The sequence below is a fragment of the Plasmodium gonderi genome (assembly GCF_002157705.1).
Source record: "Plasmodium gonderi DNA, contig: Chr08, whole genome shotgun sequence".
NCBI lineage: Eukaryota > Apicomplexa > Aconoidasida > Haemosporida > Plasmodiidae > Plasmodium > Plasmodium gonderi.
Window position 1 is genome coordinate 1,327,929 of NW_021628933.1, and position 15,961 is coordinate 1,343,889.

Consider the following 15,961-nt stretch of genomic DNA (forward strand, 5'->3'; position numbering starts at 1 on the left):
AATACCGGCCGAGTTGGCAAAACTGTTCAGGCAAATAGTGGCCGAGTTGGCGAAACTGTTCAGGCAAATAGTGGCCGAGTTGGCGAAACTGTTCAGGCAAATATGTGCCTCCTCTGTAGGCTCTTCCCCAATTATCACAATCTGGTTAGGGGAAATTAGGAAGGGTACCCCGACACGTAGGGCACTCAAGCTTGACGTCCATCCACTGTTGCAAGCATTTCTCGTGAAATATGTGAAAACAGGGAGTGAGGCAATAATTTTTTTGATTCAAAACAATGTCGTACATACAAATAACACATTCAGGACTTTCTGTCTCGAAAGTATGATCAATAGTTTTGTAATAATTATGCACATGTGGTAAAAGGTCAATGTTAATAAAATACCTGGGTCCATATTTTCTTTGCAATACCATTAAAAATAATTGGATAATTAAGATAAGAATGAGAAGTATACTGAATGTAGAGCTGGGTGTATCATCCAATGATTGAACAAAAACATCTAACTGGAAAATGCTATAGGGATAGAGGAAGATATAAACTGGTAAAAATATTCGACATATAGATAATAAAAAAACAAATTTCAAATTGATTGAATTCCTTTGTCCTTTCCATATATCTAATAAAATCTGAGGAACCCAACACATGTAAATAATTAGTAATATATATGGAAAGAAGGGAAAAATATAATAAAAGCTTATTATAACTAGTAGTATACACCCGTAATAGCACTTGTATAATGTACTTAACTTTCTTTGTGTCCGTTCCCATCCTTCATTTACATCTTGTTGATGATTGGCTTTCCATATTATTAAAATGTACCGAAGTTCCATTAATGTAAACAATAAGAATTTCAACAGTATCATGAATATAAAATGAGTTAGTAGCAATCTTGATAACATTACTTCATATAAAAGAAGAAGGGATTCAAAAAGTTCAATGAATGAATTTAAACATATCGACATGAGAGATATTTTCCCTGCATTTCTCATGTTCTCATTGCTATATCCAATTTGTGAATAAAACAAACCTAACTCTATCATCGATTTTATGTTATATATAAAGGTAAAATTCATTACTTTTGTTGAATTGTATTTCTTATTAATATCCATTCCTTCTAGCCAAATAAACATATTACAGCTGTTTGATGAAATGTATCCTTCATAATCTGGATTTCCTTTCCGTTCTTTTTCCTCTGACATAGTATCATACATTGCTGTCCGATTTGTTTTATTTTCTTCCACATGTTGCTTCTCCTCTGGAAGGGACCTTTCTAATTTCATTTCTTCTTCGGATCTATTTCCTTTGTTTAAAATATTGTGGAAATTTTCTCCCCTTCCCTCCTCCCTTTCACCATGAAATGTGCCAGCCCCATCATCCATGTGATTGATCGAACTAAGGTATTTGTAATACTGATCATAATATTTAACCGAAATGTGTTTGTTAAAATGTTGCGCTTCATCCATAATGTATCGTTTTAATGAATATAAGTAAGACTCTTCTACCTCCCGTAGGGAAGTGGATTCATGTAGAGAAACATTTTGTCGAATTCCAATATTGTAATTACATATGCAGCTTACATTATTTTGACACTGTGTGAGGATGTTATAACCAGTTCCATTGAACATGTAACTCATCTCTTTGTTTATATTCACCCCAGTAACTCCCACGAATTGAAATTTGCTCAGCGGGGTGCTTCTTCCCATTGTGTATGCATTATTTGGGTTCGTGCCCATCTCAGATGTACTCCTGGTACATTCAGGATCACGTAAGTCACTGCATCTAACATGCGGATCGAAGTATAAAAAGAGAAATGTCTTTGTCAAATTGTATAACGATAGCTTAAGGGTAATTAACTTTGCTTCGAATTCTCCTTCATTCGCAATTTCCCCATCGTTTATACAGGCCCGATTTGGCTTCCCCAGCTTGTAGCTCGTGGTGGGAGAAGTGGAAGAAGTGGAAGAAGTGGAAGAAGTGGGAGAAGTGGAAGAAGTGGAAGAAGTGGGAGAAGTGGAAGAAGTGGAAGAAGTGGGAGAAGTGGGAGAAGTGGGAGAAGTGGAAGAAGTGGAAGAAGTGGGAGAAGTGGGAGATGTGGGAGAAGTGGAAGAAGTGGAAGAAGTGGAAGAAGTGGAAGAAGTGGAAGAAGTGGAAGAAGTGGAAGAGGGGGAAGTAGTGGAAGACGTGGAAGACGTGGAAGTAGAAGAAGTGGGAGAAGTGGACGAATTGTCGTTGATAGTAACACCACTCGTCTCCCATACTGCACCTGTTGCTTCTGTCGGTACCCCTGTATGTGCTGCTTCTCTGGATGCAACCCTGTAATGGCCTTTGAAATTCAAGCTCTGGATGAGTACATTGTCGAACATGTCGTCTGTGGGTATCCTATCAGAAGCCTCTCCACTAAGTAAGTTCCCATCTGCTTGCGTCCCAAGGTTTGGATTGGTATTGTCATAGTTGACATTCGGTACTGGGCTACTATCGGATGTCATTACCATTATGAAGAATAGGGAAATAAAGAACAGAAGGAGACACAAAACATTACACGACTCTCCTTCATTACTTGCTTCGCTTCGATATAAAAAAATATCATTTCTATCAAATCCTTCGTCCGATTCTGCCCTGGCTGTGCTGCTGTTCATACTTCGTCAGTTTAGTCTCTGTAGCTGTGGTTGCCTTTTGCGTCTCTACCTGTGTGGCCTTTGTGTCCAGTAACAATGCACTTCCGTTCGTAACACTTTGCAGGTTGATGATTTTTCCCCCCTCCATCCCAAAAGATATCCCTTCTTTACCCCTATGTTACTTTCCCCTATACTTCACAATGTGGAACACGTATACACACGTAAGCATGTGCGCGTGTGCATACAGATCAAGAATGGTGTGTTTCTTCTTTTCTTATCGTTCAATGTTCCCTGGGGATATATTATTTTATTTTTTTTCTGCTGTCATTAGGTACATACGCGACAAGGACGTTATACATATATATATATATATATATATATAATCAGTTTTTGATTTGGGCGTCATCCCAATGGTCAATATTTTTTCGAGGCCCTATATATATATATATTTCTTTTTTTTTGTGTTTTTTTAAATGTTGCTTTTTGGTAGCATTTAATATATTTTTTTTTTTTTTTTTCTCGTGTAGCCTCACTTGTGTTTCTCATTTCATTAGTTTTTTTTCTTTTTTTTTACTTCTTTTTTTTTGCCGAAACTGTGCTTCCACATGTTACACTCTGTAGTATATATTATATGTGCCCATCTTTTAGCCATTTCACTGTTTAGCCGCTTATCCGGTTTCCTCTTTTTTTTTTTTTTTTTTATGTTTTAATTATATTTTTTGCACGTTATTCTTCTTCCAAATGGTATTTTTCCACCCCTTCTTCCTACAATTAATAAACTGTTTTGCAATCGAAGAAGTTATAACACACCTATTGGTATCGATGTAACTGATTTTTCTTCTCGATTTGTTGTATTTAACCAGTTTCTCACGTGTGAATTTTTTTCCCCTTTGGAAAATAAAAAAGAAGAAGAAAAAGATAGGGAGAGAAAAAAAAAAAAAAAAAAAAAACAGTGAAAGGGATAGAAATATGAGTAGTAAAACTTCAATTTTTTGGATATTACAATTACATAGAAAAAGGACCTATTCTTACAAAATGTTACGAGCATTTTTTAAAAAAAGTATCTCCTTCCTGAAATATATATATATATATATATATATATATATATATATATATATATATATATATATATATATATATATATATGTATGTATGTATATTTTTTTTTTTTTTTTTTTTTTTTGGGGGTGACGAGAGTCCCTTTTTTTTTCTGACTTGACGTATATTGGATATATGGAACTATTATTCAAAAAATAAGGTTTCAGTTCTCATGGGTTGTGTGATCATATATATATGTACACATTTGCAAATCCTGTCTGCTTTGTACACACATATTTTAAACCCATTTGAGGATAAACGTAACTTTTAATTTACTATATACTCCATGCTGATACATACACACACGAACAAATACACCATATGATAAGCAAATTCTGTAACATATATTTGCAAATGCCAAATAAGACACACATGGCCGAGAGGGAGGGGGGGGGAGGGAAGACAGCTGTATTGTATATTGTATGATCGTATGGTATATTTAAAAGGCATGAGTAAATAGGGAAAAAAGGGTTAAAAATGTGTATATATGTATGTATATATACACTACTACCCTTGGGGTGACCTCTTAAATTTTAGAGGTGAAGAATGGCAACAGAGAAGATGAAAATGAAATTGCAGGATTCCTATATTTTTCTTCTTCTTCTTCGTCTTCTTCTTCTTCTTCGTCTTCTTCTTCTTCTTTTTTTTATATGTGTTCATTGACCTATGTGTCGGAAGTAGACAGTCCATTTTAAGATGAAAATGAATCAACCATTCTTCAGGAGCGAAAATATACTTATGTAAAAGAATGTCTAAGCCCATTATCAAGGGGGGAGGTGGACGAAATTTTCCCCTAAAATGGGGCTTAAAATGGGGAGAGATTTCTCCCTCCTCTCCCTTCCATTGCAAATCATTTTAATACATGTATATGTACATGCACAAATTCGAAATATAACCTCAGTGATACCACGATCTAAAGATGAACAAGTGTGTATTCTTCCAAAAAAAAAAAAAAAAAATGTTTGCTAAAAAAGTTTATCTCCCTAATTTGGCCCCTTCCCCCCCCTCCCCCCTTCTTATGAGCAAAAAAAGGGGAAAAGTACGTATAGGGAAAATATTTCTGAACGTATGCATGTAAATCATGAAGAAATTAAGGAGGTGATAGTTACTAAAAAAAGTGAAAGAGAACTTAATACAAAAGCAATGATACAATGGAATTTTTTTCATGTCTTCATGTGTCTGTGTGGGCATATAGGTTAAAGCTTGAACACCTGTGCTTTGGAGAGGGTGGGTGGGTGTTGATGGGGAAATTCTCCACCTTAAAGTCTCCTTAGGAGTGTTCTCTGTTTTTCTCTTCTTAAAGGGACCCCTAGAACTGATTCCAATTTTTTTAGTTCTATTTCGGATGGTGTTATTTTTCCTCGTTCGACTGCATAAATGTAAGCTCCTGCAAATGTGTAGGTGTGGATGAGCCCCTGTGCACGATAATCGCTCGGCTCTTAGGAACTCATAAAAAAAAAAAAAAAAAAAACACTTGGGCCTCAAAGTGCAGATGAAATAGCATATTTATTCATTCTATTTTTCTCCTTTTTTTTTTTTTTTTTTTTTTTTTTCCTGTACCTTCATTCTGTGTCTTCTTTGAGATTTGCTGTGTATTTTCACCTGTTTTGGGTTTTCCAGTGAAGTAAAAATTTGATCCCCAGAAATTTCGACGCAGACACTTGCTCAGGGTTGCCGCTCGTAGTGATCTAGAATTTCTTTAGCAGAAGGGGGGGTAATGCAGTGTAGTGAGTTGTCAGAAGTTGTCAGACGTTGTGAGAAGTTGGAGGAACAGTGGGCTGTGAGAAATTTTGGTGATTAGTTGTTTGGTGTGGTCAGCAAAGCAGGGTGGCCAAATTGGCTGACCCCAATGCATGGGCAGACTGTAAAGTTACTACTCCAGAGTAAGAGTTTTTCTCCCACGAGGTTACCTAGCGAATTCAATAAATCGGCCAATGTGTTCAAAATGAGAAAATTTCACACCTTTGTTTAGACGAACTTGCAACCTACTACCGATTCTTAAATGATAGTGCCCCCACCACAACCGAGTGCTTCTATTGTAGAATGATTTTCCTTTAACGAAAAATGAAATGAAATAAGATTAAAATATTATATGACCATATAGTGTAAAAAATAAGGCCGAGAGATCATGCAGAATTATGCGAAGATAAATGAAATTTCTACGCGTCGCTTTCTTATTTTGACTTACCCATTCACTCCACGTTTAATCGAGCAACAAGGGGGGGGGGTGGGGGGAAAAAAAAAAAAAAAAAAAAAAAATTAGAGAATATGATGGTGAAACGTAATACTCATAAAACCATGAGAAGTAGAACTGAAAGAGGAAAGGTATGATGTAAACAAATAGTATGGAATTCCATTAGTCTGCCATGTGTAATTCACACGTATGCTCCTTATAACAATTTTTTTTCACACAAAAAGGGGAACCCTGATTGGAGAAAATGAAAATGAAAAAGAAAATGAAAAATCAAGGGGTGCAACAAAATCTTGTCAAAGGTAAAGCACTTCTTATTCCACATGTGAAGCAATTCTCGTTAGAGTAAACAATTTTCCCTTCAATGAAAAATAATACTCCTTGTTGAGCCAACAAAAAGCAGCTACAAATAAATGAAAATTCAGCGATGCTTCCCCGGAAGGCAGCAATAAGAATATAGTACACGCTGCGTTATGGAAGCACGCAAAAAAAAATAATAAAATAAAATAAATAAACAAACAAAATAGTAGCAGTAACAGTAGCAACAGCGGTATGAGATTACTGGCCGAGACTCCTTTTCCCTCGCCTCACATGTTTTCATTAACGTTTCCTTTCTTCACTCACTGCCCAAGTGGTATGATTTGCCAAGCGCTTTTTTTTTTTTTTTATCGCTTGGAAAATCGAAAAGTGCTGAGCATGTAATCACGAACATAAGCACATTCATAGGTAGATATGCACATATACAGATGCATGCAAATCTGAACATGCGCTCGCCAGCACCTGAGTGAGAGACCCACTTCACTGGCATATGGAATGGGGACCCCTTAGCCCTATTCCCTGTATATATATCACCTCGTTTTGCAAAACGTAAGGTTCAGAGAAAAAAAAAAAAAAATGCTGAAACATATATACCTGCGAATTATGATTACAAAGAAAGCTTTGAGGAACAAATGTCCCAATGAATGTAGGACGAGATGGAAAATAGGAAAAGTGGAAAAACTAGAATTTGATCATAGAGTTGCAAATCAGCGTATTGAGTGTGGTAATATGGAAGAAAAAACCTACAAACAATTGGATGACCATCTGAAGGATTGCAATGGTGGATGTCTTTACAAAAAATGGTCATCATGCTTAGACACAGAAGCAGATGTAGAAGATTTAAACAAATACAAACAAACTGTCAAAACAGGATCAGCTTGGCCATATATATGCTGCACATCTGTTACAAGTAGGGTACCAAAACGTGAAGACGTACACGATGGATGTGTAAATATGCATAGAAGCAGATTGGGAAATGGTGAACATAGCAGAGGTGGGGATAAAGGTTGGGATAAATGTGGGGGAAAATCAAATGGAGAGGAATTATCCGAAATGGACCCACCAAACGAATCTCATAGCGAAGCATATGGAGAAGAACGACCTGACGAACTTAAGTGCGTACTATCATATGCGAGTAGCCAAGTAATAAAAAGCTTACATCTAAATAAGGACTATATAAAGTGCAAAGATTTCTTTATGTCTCTCTCGTTAATATGCAACCAGTTAGCTATACACCAATTTGATGACAAGACATTTTGGAACATCCTAAGTGTGAAATTAACAGAATTGTTAAACAGTGAAAATATACAAGCAAGCCTGTGTGTAAGATGGCTAGCTTTAATTTTAAATTCTTTCGCTAGAGTACAAGTGGTAAATAGAAATTTCCTCAGACAGTCATCGATTTATATACAAAGTTGTAAAGAAGAAGATTTACATACATTTGATATATCACAAATAGCAAACTGTTTTGGAAAATTAAATTACAGAGATGAAAATTTATTTAAACATATGGAACAACTAATACAGAAAAAAATAAATGAACTTAGTTATCAATCTATTAGTAACATATGTAATGCTTATTGTAAGTTAAATTTTTTATTCCCGAATTTATTCTTTCATTTAAGTAAAAAAATAAAAAAAAATATGGACAAATTTAATGAACAAGAATTGGCAAATATATTAAATTCATATTCCAAATTAGGAGTAAAAAACTATTATGATATATTCAACAGATCTTTTCCATTTGTATATTCAAAATTTTACAAATTCAAAGCAGTTGAAATTGTTATGATAACTAATGCTTATGCAAAATGTCAGATTTATGACAAATTATTTTTTTCTTATTTATTTACTTATATTAAAAAAAATGCAAACCTTTTTGAGCCATCTGAATTAGCAATACTTGCAAACGCATATGCAAATTTCAATTTGAGTGAATTAAAAGTTTTTGAGATTATTAAAAATAAACTATTTAAAAGAGAACATTTATTGCAACCAGGAAATGTGGCGATGTTGTTACATGCTTTTGGAAAATTACAAATACGAGAAGAACATTTTATTATAAACTTGATTATGAAAAAGAAGAATATAATAAATTCTCTTGATAGCCGAAATTTGACACTCTTTTACGTCTCTTTAATTAAGTTAAATATACACATTCCCACAGATATATGCACCCTTTTAAAACGAAATATATTAGCAAAATTGCACACATTCACAGATTTAGCATTAGTATCCATATGTTATTCATCCATGTCTCATACCTACTTTGATATTAACATAGTCAGCTCCATTCTTATTCTGTTAAATAAAAGAAAAGCAAATAGTAAATCATTCGCACACCAAATACATGTCACTCTATTTGTACTACATTCTCTGTATGATTTTTTTCATTTTTCCCTAAAATTCCTCCACTGTTTATATAACCTCTTGAATAGGGCATATCAGCACATTACAAAACCTAGCTATTATGACATTAACAAATCAGCTATTCAAAAAAAAATTTTCCCTTTTTTCCCTCAAAAATACCTGAACGTTCAGGCGGAAGTACCGATTGGCCCATTTGTCGTTGATTTTTTACTCAATCGGAAGCACCCACACCATCAGACACCAGAGGGGGGGGGGGGAGGGATAGGTCTAAACCATCGAATCACTGCAGAGAAATCATGCCCACACCTTCGTGGAAGGACCAGAGGACAATTCTTCCAATTTTGATCAATCGGCCAGGCCATAGAACTGATGAATTTCATCGCTTGCAGCCTACGCGCGTGAAGGAGTGAGTACCACCCGTTTTTAGTACATTCATGCTAGTTTTAATTTTTTCTTTAAAACCCTAAATGGGTGTACATGTGTATGTACATATGTATGTACATATATATGTATATACATATATATGTATATTTTTTTTTTTTTTTTTTTTTTACGTTTTCACACATTTAGCCACCTTTTTACATGCACACAAAAATGTGTATATGCATCCGTCCCATCCGCTTAGGCATACATGTGCTCTTATTTACTCACGTTTTACTTCCGTTTCGGGTAAAAAATATTTACCTAATTTGATCCATTTGTCTATTTAAGCATGCTCGTTTTGTTTTTGTTTTCAAAAGTGTTTTTTAATTCCCCAAGGATGGTATGTGTATGTATATGTGTTTATGTGTTTATGTACGTGTGTGTGTGTGTGTTTTTTTTTTTTTTTTTTTTCTTGACCAAGCTGATACATAAGATATCTTAAAGAGTGAAAAATGCAAATAAACTTGTGCGTGAGTTTATTACTCGGTTATACACGACGATCATCCAAGTGGTAAAAAAAAAAAAAAAAAAAAAAAAAGTACTTGTCATTTGGGTCCATAACAGTTTAGATTGAAAATTTTTTTTACCCTCCCTCTCCCCTTTGGATGGAAAGTCAGTTCATACATATTTGAGACATTTCATATTCTTGGTATTCACATACCCATAGTGGTAGTAATGTAAATAAATTAGAGTTATGAATAGTTAGCAGGTGAAATAGACAGAATAATGTGCGTACACAATAAAAAAAAATAAAATAAAATAATAATAATAAATAATGCAGAAAAAGCATGCAAAAAAGGATATAAAATGTGGAAAAGACGAGGTTGTCGAAGAAGGTGGGCATGCATAGGTGAAAACATACGACAAAGTTGCTTATCGAAATGAAAACATAAGTATGACGAATGGGTAGACCGTTGAAATGTGTCCTAATATATATATATATATATGTATATAAATATTTCTACATATTTCAATATATTGAAATATACAGCGCATTGTGCACACCAGACGGCACTAGGCTGGAAGAGATTTTACGAACTCGTGGATCTGCTGACGCTGGATTTCCTCCTGCTTGACAAGCTGCATGAACACGTCTGGGTCAAGAACCTCCTGCTGTGTTTGAGGGTGCAGCATCCTGATTTTTTTCTCATTTAATAATTTCTTAATTTGGTTCAGGTCCAACTTGGTTATGTCAGGCAGAACAACTTGATCAAATGAAAGTGAAATATCTTCTGGGAGGAAAGTTTTGATTAACCGGTCAAAAAAAGAACATTCGTCTAGATATTTCTGTTCTATGGGTACAATTTCATTTTCATACATATTTGGTGAAATTTCTGTTTTATTTTTAAAATTTTCTTTTAACAAAGAAATGTACTCAGCAAAGACAGGGAAAAGTGAATCGTCTTTATTGTATCGTCTCAAAAATGAATCGGCTATATTTTCATTTGGAATGGTTAACCAAAAATCCCCTCTTTCTTGTATAATTTGGGTAAATATTTGTAAAAATGCAAAATAAGAATCGTTTAATTTTATATTTTTCCCTTGCAAATATCGATTAAAATTAGTTAGTGCTTCCAATGGTTTGTATGTAATATTTGTTTTGTTTTCATCACAATTTGGTGGTAAATAAAATAAACAATTGACTTGGTCGTTATTTAATTTATATAATTTTCCGCCTTCATATGATCTCAATACATATTGTAGCATTTCCATTGTTTGCACAGGAATGAATGGGTCGCATAAAAATATATAATGTGCCATAAGTCTAGAAAGTACTAAATTTTGATAATCCCTAAAATGTTGTAATAATTTCATATGATATTCTTCCCCTTTATGTTCATAATCCGTTGGTTGTAATTCCAAAGGCACTTCCCTTTTTTCTGTTGATAATTGATAATTTTTTCTTCTTCTCTGAGCTATTTCTAAATATTGAAATCGTAAATCTTCTATGTGAGTTTTCCATTTCCAACTAAACAATTCAGGAAAAAATTTATAACATAATCCTGTTCTTAACAAAAAGTATACTAAATTTTCTAAAAAAATTCTTCTATTAATATCATAATATTCCCACGATGGAAGATTAATCATATAATCATACAAAATGGGAGTGTCACTTCTTTCATTAAATTTTGTCGTTTTCTTGTGCCATTCGCTCTTTTCCATGTTTCTATTTTCTTCGTCTTCTGGAGTTAAACTTTTGCTGTTCAGGTTGTATGTCGAATGTTTTTCAACAAATGCTTGCCAATACAAGTCGCTATCAATCCATTCATTATTATCTAAGTTGGTTATTGCTGGGTTATGAAAATTTATCCACAAAGTTTTTGCTCCATCTATCAGAAGTTCAGCTGATGTCTTTTCTGCCTCCTTGCAATTTTTCAGTGCTTTCTCAAACAATTCGTCTTCTTGATTTTTCTTCTTTTCCTCCATTTCCTCCACTTTCACCATTTCCTCCATTTCCTCAAGAGAATTCATCTGATATTCGTAGAAGTTCTTCATGCTGTGTTAAAAAAGGGGAAGACTCACAGAATGTGTTAATATGCGATTACATCAAGCGTGGAGTGTGTTACGCATAAAACCACGTTTCTCTGAATAAACAAATGTATACTTCTTTTTTTCTGGGAGACTCTCCTTTGTACTTACCATAGTAAAACCTCCTTATTACTAATTTTCTCGTTCCACATATTCCAATCGATCTTCTTAAACTTCTCTTTTTCCTGCTTCTGCACAAGCACCTCTGCTTCGAAAAGCTTTGCATTCAATTCCCTCCAATGGGACATGTCACTTTCCTTCGTTATGTACGATCCTAGGTTTTGCCATTTTTTCTTCAGGGATGACAGGGTACTGAAGCTTTTCCCGTGCCTAAAAAAAAAAAGGGGTGAACACAAGGTGATGATACGTTGGTGTGGAGTTCCAACTTTAGGAGAAGTGGAACCAACTTTAGGAGAAGTGGAGCCAACTTTAGGAGAAGTGGTGCCAACTTTAGGAGAAGTGGTGCCAACTTTAGGAGAAGTGGAACCAACTTTAGGAGAAGTGGAACCAACTTTACTCGAACTGGTAGCGAAACTGTGAAGAAGCAACTCCCGAGTGGTAGCTAAAGGTCTTCTTTCACGTCGCATGCACCTCACCTGTTAATAATTTTGAGGTGGTTCATTTCATCTAAGAGATGTTAATTTCAACTAAAATTGTGCACATCCGTTATTCTTGCACAGCATGGTTTTGTTTCCTCGAGAAAAGAGGGTTTCTTGGCTTTGTAAAGAATTTATGATCACAATCAACAAAAAGAAAATTTTAAATGACGCAGGGAGGAAAAAAAAAAAAAAAAAAAAAAAAAAAAAAAAATTAATCTTTTTAAAATAGCAAAGTTGGATGTTCACATTGCGCTATGATATTATGATCACATTTCCTAACCGTTCTTCCATTTTACCTTGTTCTATAAATGGAACTAACCGTATTTTTTACATTTCGAAAATGGATAAAAAAAATAAAATAAGCAAAAAAAAAAAAAAAAAAAGGACTTTTCTTTAATTTATATTTCCCTAGGATGTAATTATGTATGCACACATAATCCCTTTTCTTTTTTTATTTCAAGAAAAAAGGTGCATTTTTTTTTTTTTTTTTTTTTTTTCTTGTGAAGAAAAAGAATGCCTCATTCTATTTTTATTTATTTTACATTTTTTTTTTTTTTTTGGATTTTCCTTCTTGAGTTTACACAATGCAAGTATCAATGGGTTATGATTATATTGGAAGACGGAAATGAGGTAACAAATGTGCTTCGACAAAAGGATACAAAATTTAGGCCCACTTTTACATGCAGTTTTTTTACATGTATTTTTTATTACATGTAATTTATGGCTCAGTTCACCCATCTACACTATGCTCCCCTTTTGGAATACATCACTTAACATTTTTTTATGAACAAAAAATGGATGACAAGGGATATGGAGAAGGAAAAAAAAAAAAAAAAAAAAAAAAAGTAATAAAATAAATAAATAATAAAAAATAATATCATTTATGCTATTACATGCACGTGAAGTAAGAAATAAATGTGCGATATGTAGAAGACCGGTAATTGAAAAAGAATAATTGAGTGGTACAAAAATGGGCAGCACCAAAATGAACATCTACAGGTGATGAATTTTTGCGAACGATTGTGGCAAACGTCAGGAATACGTATTCTGTTTAAAAAGTCGTATTTTCGCAGGAGTAAATGAGCAGTGCGAAAGGCATTTTTGTATCACCACTATACAGAGACAATCGCACACACAGAATAACTTGTTTACAAATTATGCTTTGCTTCAATAAGACCAACCAGTTTATGGTCATTGTCAAATATGGAATAATATTTCCGTATGAAAACATTTCCTGTGCGTATGTTAAAGTGGGACGAAAAAAATATGACCATACTGAAGGTAGTTCATATTCAATCGGCGAACATGCATGTATATATACATAGTGGAAAACACTCATTCTTGTCATTTCGGCAAATTCGTTGAAACATTACCAAAAACGAAGATAGGTCCTCGAGGTGCAGGAATATCTAGCGACATTATTCCTATAACACCTGTAAAGTCGGACAGGGGAGGTGAGAAGAAACGAATGCAACATATTAAATGAAGAGGTGATAAAATTACAAACAGTACAAAGTTAACCGCACTAGATAATAACATATCTATATATAAAATCTTACACTGAACAGAATTATCCTCCTACAATCGATGTACATACACAACATTAAAAAAAAAAAAAAAAAATGAAGAGAAAGGTATAATGTGTGTGAAGGACGGAATGAAGTATACACCTCGCACGAAATACGTATTTTCTGTTCATCATTTATCATTAATAATGTTCCATTTAAATTTTTGCATATTTTTTTATTTTTTAAAAGGTTCCCTCAAAAACAACATGTTTCTATCAGTGACTAGCTTCTATTCGTAAGCTTTTCCATTTGCACTACCTCGTCCGTTTCCTCAAGAATGTAATCATCTGGTGTGAAATCAAGTTTCACCTCCTTCCCGTGGACATTTTTTAAAATAAAGGAAATATTTGGCAAGTTCTTTTTATTTGAACAGTCCTTCTGTAGATCCAGCTTTTCTATTAGTGGTTGCATAATGTTAGATGGTCCAGTTAGCTAAAAAAAAAAATATATATATGATCAGTTCAAAAAAAAAAAAATAAAAAAAATAAGAACAGTTCAAAAAAAAAAAATAAAAAAAATATGAACAGTTCAAAAAAAAAAATAAAAAAAATATGAACAGTTCAAAAAAAAAAAGAAAAAAAAAAAAAATTTAGGTCACAATATTTCGTGAGACAATTTTTTTTTTTTCTTCTCTCATTGAATTGATTAAGAAATAATTCTTACTAAACTAGACCCAGTGTCTATGGCAGCTCTACATTTTTTATTTTCACAAATGTTTAAATTTTTGTCAGAGAGTTGTATGTCTATCAGGTTAACTTCCCAGAAATCTGTTTGCAAAAATGACGCAAGAATGAATGTGTATGTGTGCTACATATGTAATTAAAATGCGTAAAGAATAGGAAGAATTCGGAATGATTAAAAAAATATATCAAGTGCATTTTTTTTTTTTTTTTATCTCTCACAAATTGATATGACAGGAAACCATTCCACTTCTCTTCCTCCAAGGGCATATTTACTGTTAGCTTGACCGAATGTAATAGAGCCAGACCTGTCCAACGAGAGAAAAGTTCGAATAATTTCAACCCTTAAATGTGCATCTGAAGATGTGTGTGTGGTGACGCACTGGTATACATATATGTATATACATACATACATACATACTTGTGCTTACTCTTGCAGTTTCCTTGGCACGTAAAAGGAGAAAATGTTTCTTTGCAGAAGGTTCTAGCGTTTTGGGAAGGGATGGGAATTTGATCATTCTTATGTTATTCACGCCTGAGTTGTTTCACCACGATTGTGAATTTCCATGTTTCTATTTTTCCATGTTTCTATTTTTCCATGTTTCTATTTTTCCATGTTTCTATTTTTCCATGTTTCTATTTTTCCATGTTTCTATTATTCCATGTTTCCATGTTTCTATGTCACCGTGTCCCCATTAGATCACACACCTGATTTTTAATTGTCTCAATTAAGGGTGTCCCGTATCCGTTTTTAAAACTAAAATCCGCTTCGCACAAGTTGGAGCGGTTAAGGGGGAGAAACAAATTATGTGTGTCGTTGTAAGTGTGCTGAAGGAAGTACAGTAGGTCAAAGAGAGCCAAAAGGAGAAACAGACAAAAAAGGTCAAAAGGATAAAATATCGTACGGTCTGAAAATCCCAAGCCAACAATTCCGTCAAAGGGCAAATCCGAAAAGGGGTGCAAAGATTCTATAAAAATGAACATTTTTTTCTTTTTTAAAAAATGTATACATCATATGTTATAATTCATTTCTTAGAAACTGTGGGTGAAAGCGGGGGTGCATTCTCTTTCTTATAACCTTCAATTGCTAATCCAATGTTTTGATTTTTAATTTTTCTAAAATAAGAAACGGGAAAAAAAACATTTGAATGAAGCTGTTCAATCAGAAATATTTTTACAAGCATTTTTGATAAACAACCAAATTAGAAACGTTTTATATTCCTTACAGTCCTTTTAAATATACATCGTCGTATCCGTGCTCAAGAACTTGGAGAGAAAAAAAAAAAAAAAAAAAAAAAAAAAATTAAGACTTGTTTTAAGGAATGGATTGACTCAACCTCTTATGGACATGTTAATTGTGTTGCATCGTTACATAGAGAGTGCAATTTTGTTCACTCTGTTTTTTTTTTTTTTTTTTTTTTTTTTTTTTTTTTTTTTTTTTTTTTTTCCAATATTTTAAAATGAAAAAATTTTTTAAATTTTTATTACAACATTTCTTTTTTTTTTTTTTTTTTTTTCTTCTATTTCTTCTCAAACTTTATTCATATGAATGCATTAACTTTTTAAGAAAATTA

The 15,961-nt window shown here is 33.5% G+C and overlaps 5 protein-coding genes across 5 annotated transcripts in view; 1 reads left to right on the forward strand and 4 right to left on the reverse strand.

Moving 5' to 3' along the window:
* Nucleotides 1-145: 145 nt before the first annotated feature.
* On the reverse strand, nt 146-2,632 carry PGO_082660 (E3 ubiquitin-protein ligase; the record flags this gene model as incomplete). Its single annotated transcript, XM_028687488.1, has 1 exon — nt 146-2,632. One exon carries the CDS (start codon nt 2,630-2,632, stop codon nt 146-148), a length of 2,487 nt encoding a protein of 828 aa, XP_028543289.1.
* Nucleotides 2,633-4,968: 2,336 nt separating this feature from the next.
* PGO_082670 (hypothetical protein, conserved) lies at nt 4,969-5,901 on the reverse strand (the record flags this gene model as incomplete). The annotated part of the gene is made up of 4 exons (XM_028687489.1): nt 4,969-5,096; nt 5,270-5,406; nt 5,620-5,761; nt 5,898-5,901. 4 exons carry the CDS (start codon nt 5,899-5,901, stop codon nt 4,969-4,971), a joined length of 411 nt encoding a protein of 136 aa, XP_028543290.1.
* Nucleotides 5,902-6,794: 893 nt separating this feature from the next.
* Nucleotides 6,795-8,933, forward strand: PGO_082680 (hypothetical protein, conserved; the record flags this gene model as incomplete). The annotated part of the gene is made up of 1 exon (XM_028687490.1): nt 6,795-8,933. The coding sequence occupies one exon, from the start codon at nt 6,795-6,797 to the stop codon at nt 8,931-8,933; it is 2,139 nt and encodes a 712-aa protein (XP_028543291.1).
* A 1,092-nt stretch (nt 8,934-10,025) lies between these two features.
* PGO_082690 (hypothetical protein, conserved) lies at nt 10,026-12,162 on the reverse strand (the record flags this gene model as incomplete). The annotated part of the gene is made up of 3 exons (XM_028687491.1): nt 10,026-11,508; nt 11,652-11,870; nt 12,137-12,162. The coding sequence occupies 3 exons, from the start codon at nt 12,160-12,162 to the stop codon at nt 10,026-10,028; spliced, it is 1,728 nt and encodes a 575-aa protein (XP_028543292.1).
* Nucleotides 12,163-13,287: 1,125 nt separating this feature from the next.
* The window catches only part of PGO_082700 (aspartyl proteinase), a gene marked incomplete at both ends in the record, with an annotated part of 3,882 nt that continues 1,208 nt past the window's right edge, over nt 13,288-15,961 (reverse strand). The window contains 8 exons of the mRNA XM_028687492.1: nt 13,288-13,373; nt 13,513-13,572; nt 13,699-13,717; nt 13,966-14,139; nt 14,371-14,474; nt 14,630-14,695; nt 14,819-14,871; nt 15,614-15,653. Coding sequence (XP_028543293.1) covers nt 13,288-13,373; nt 13,513-13,572; nt 13,699-13,717; nt 13,966-14,139; nt 14,371-14,474; nt 14,630-14,695; nt 14,819-14,871; nt 15,614-15,653 — 602 coding nt within the window. The remainder of the gene's footprint in view (nt 13,374-13,512; nt 13,573-13,698; nt 13,718-13,965; nt 14,140-14,370; nt 14,475-14,629; nt 14,696-14,818; nt 14,872-15,613; nt 15,654-15,961) is intronic.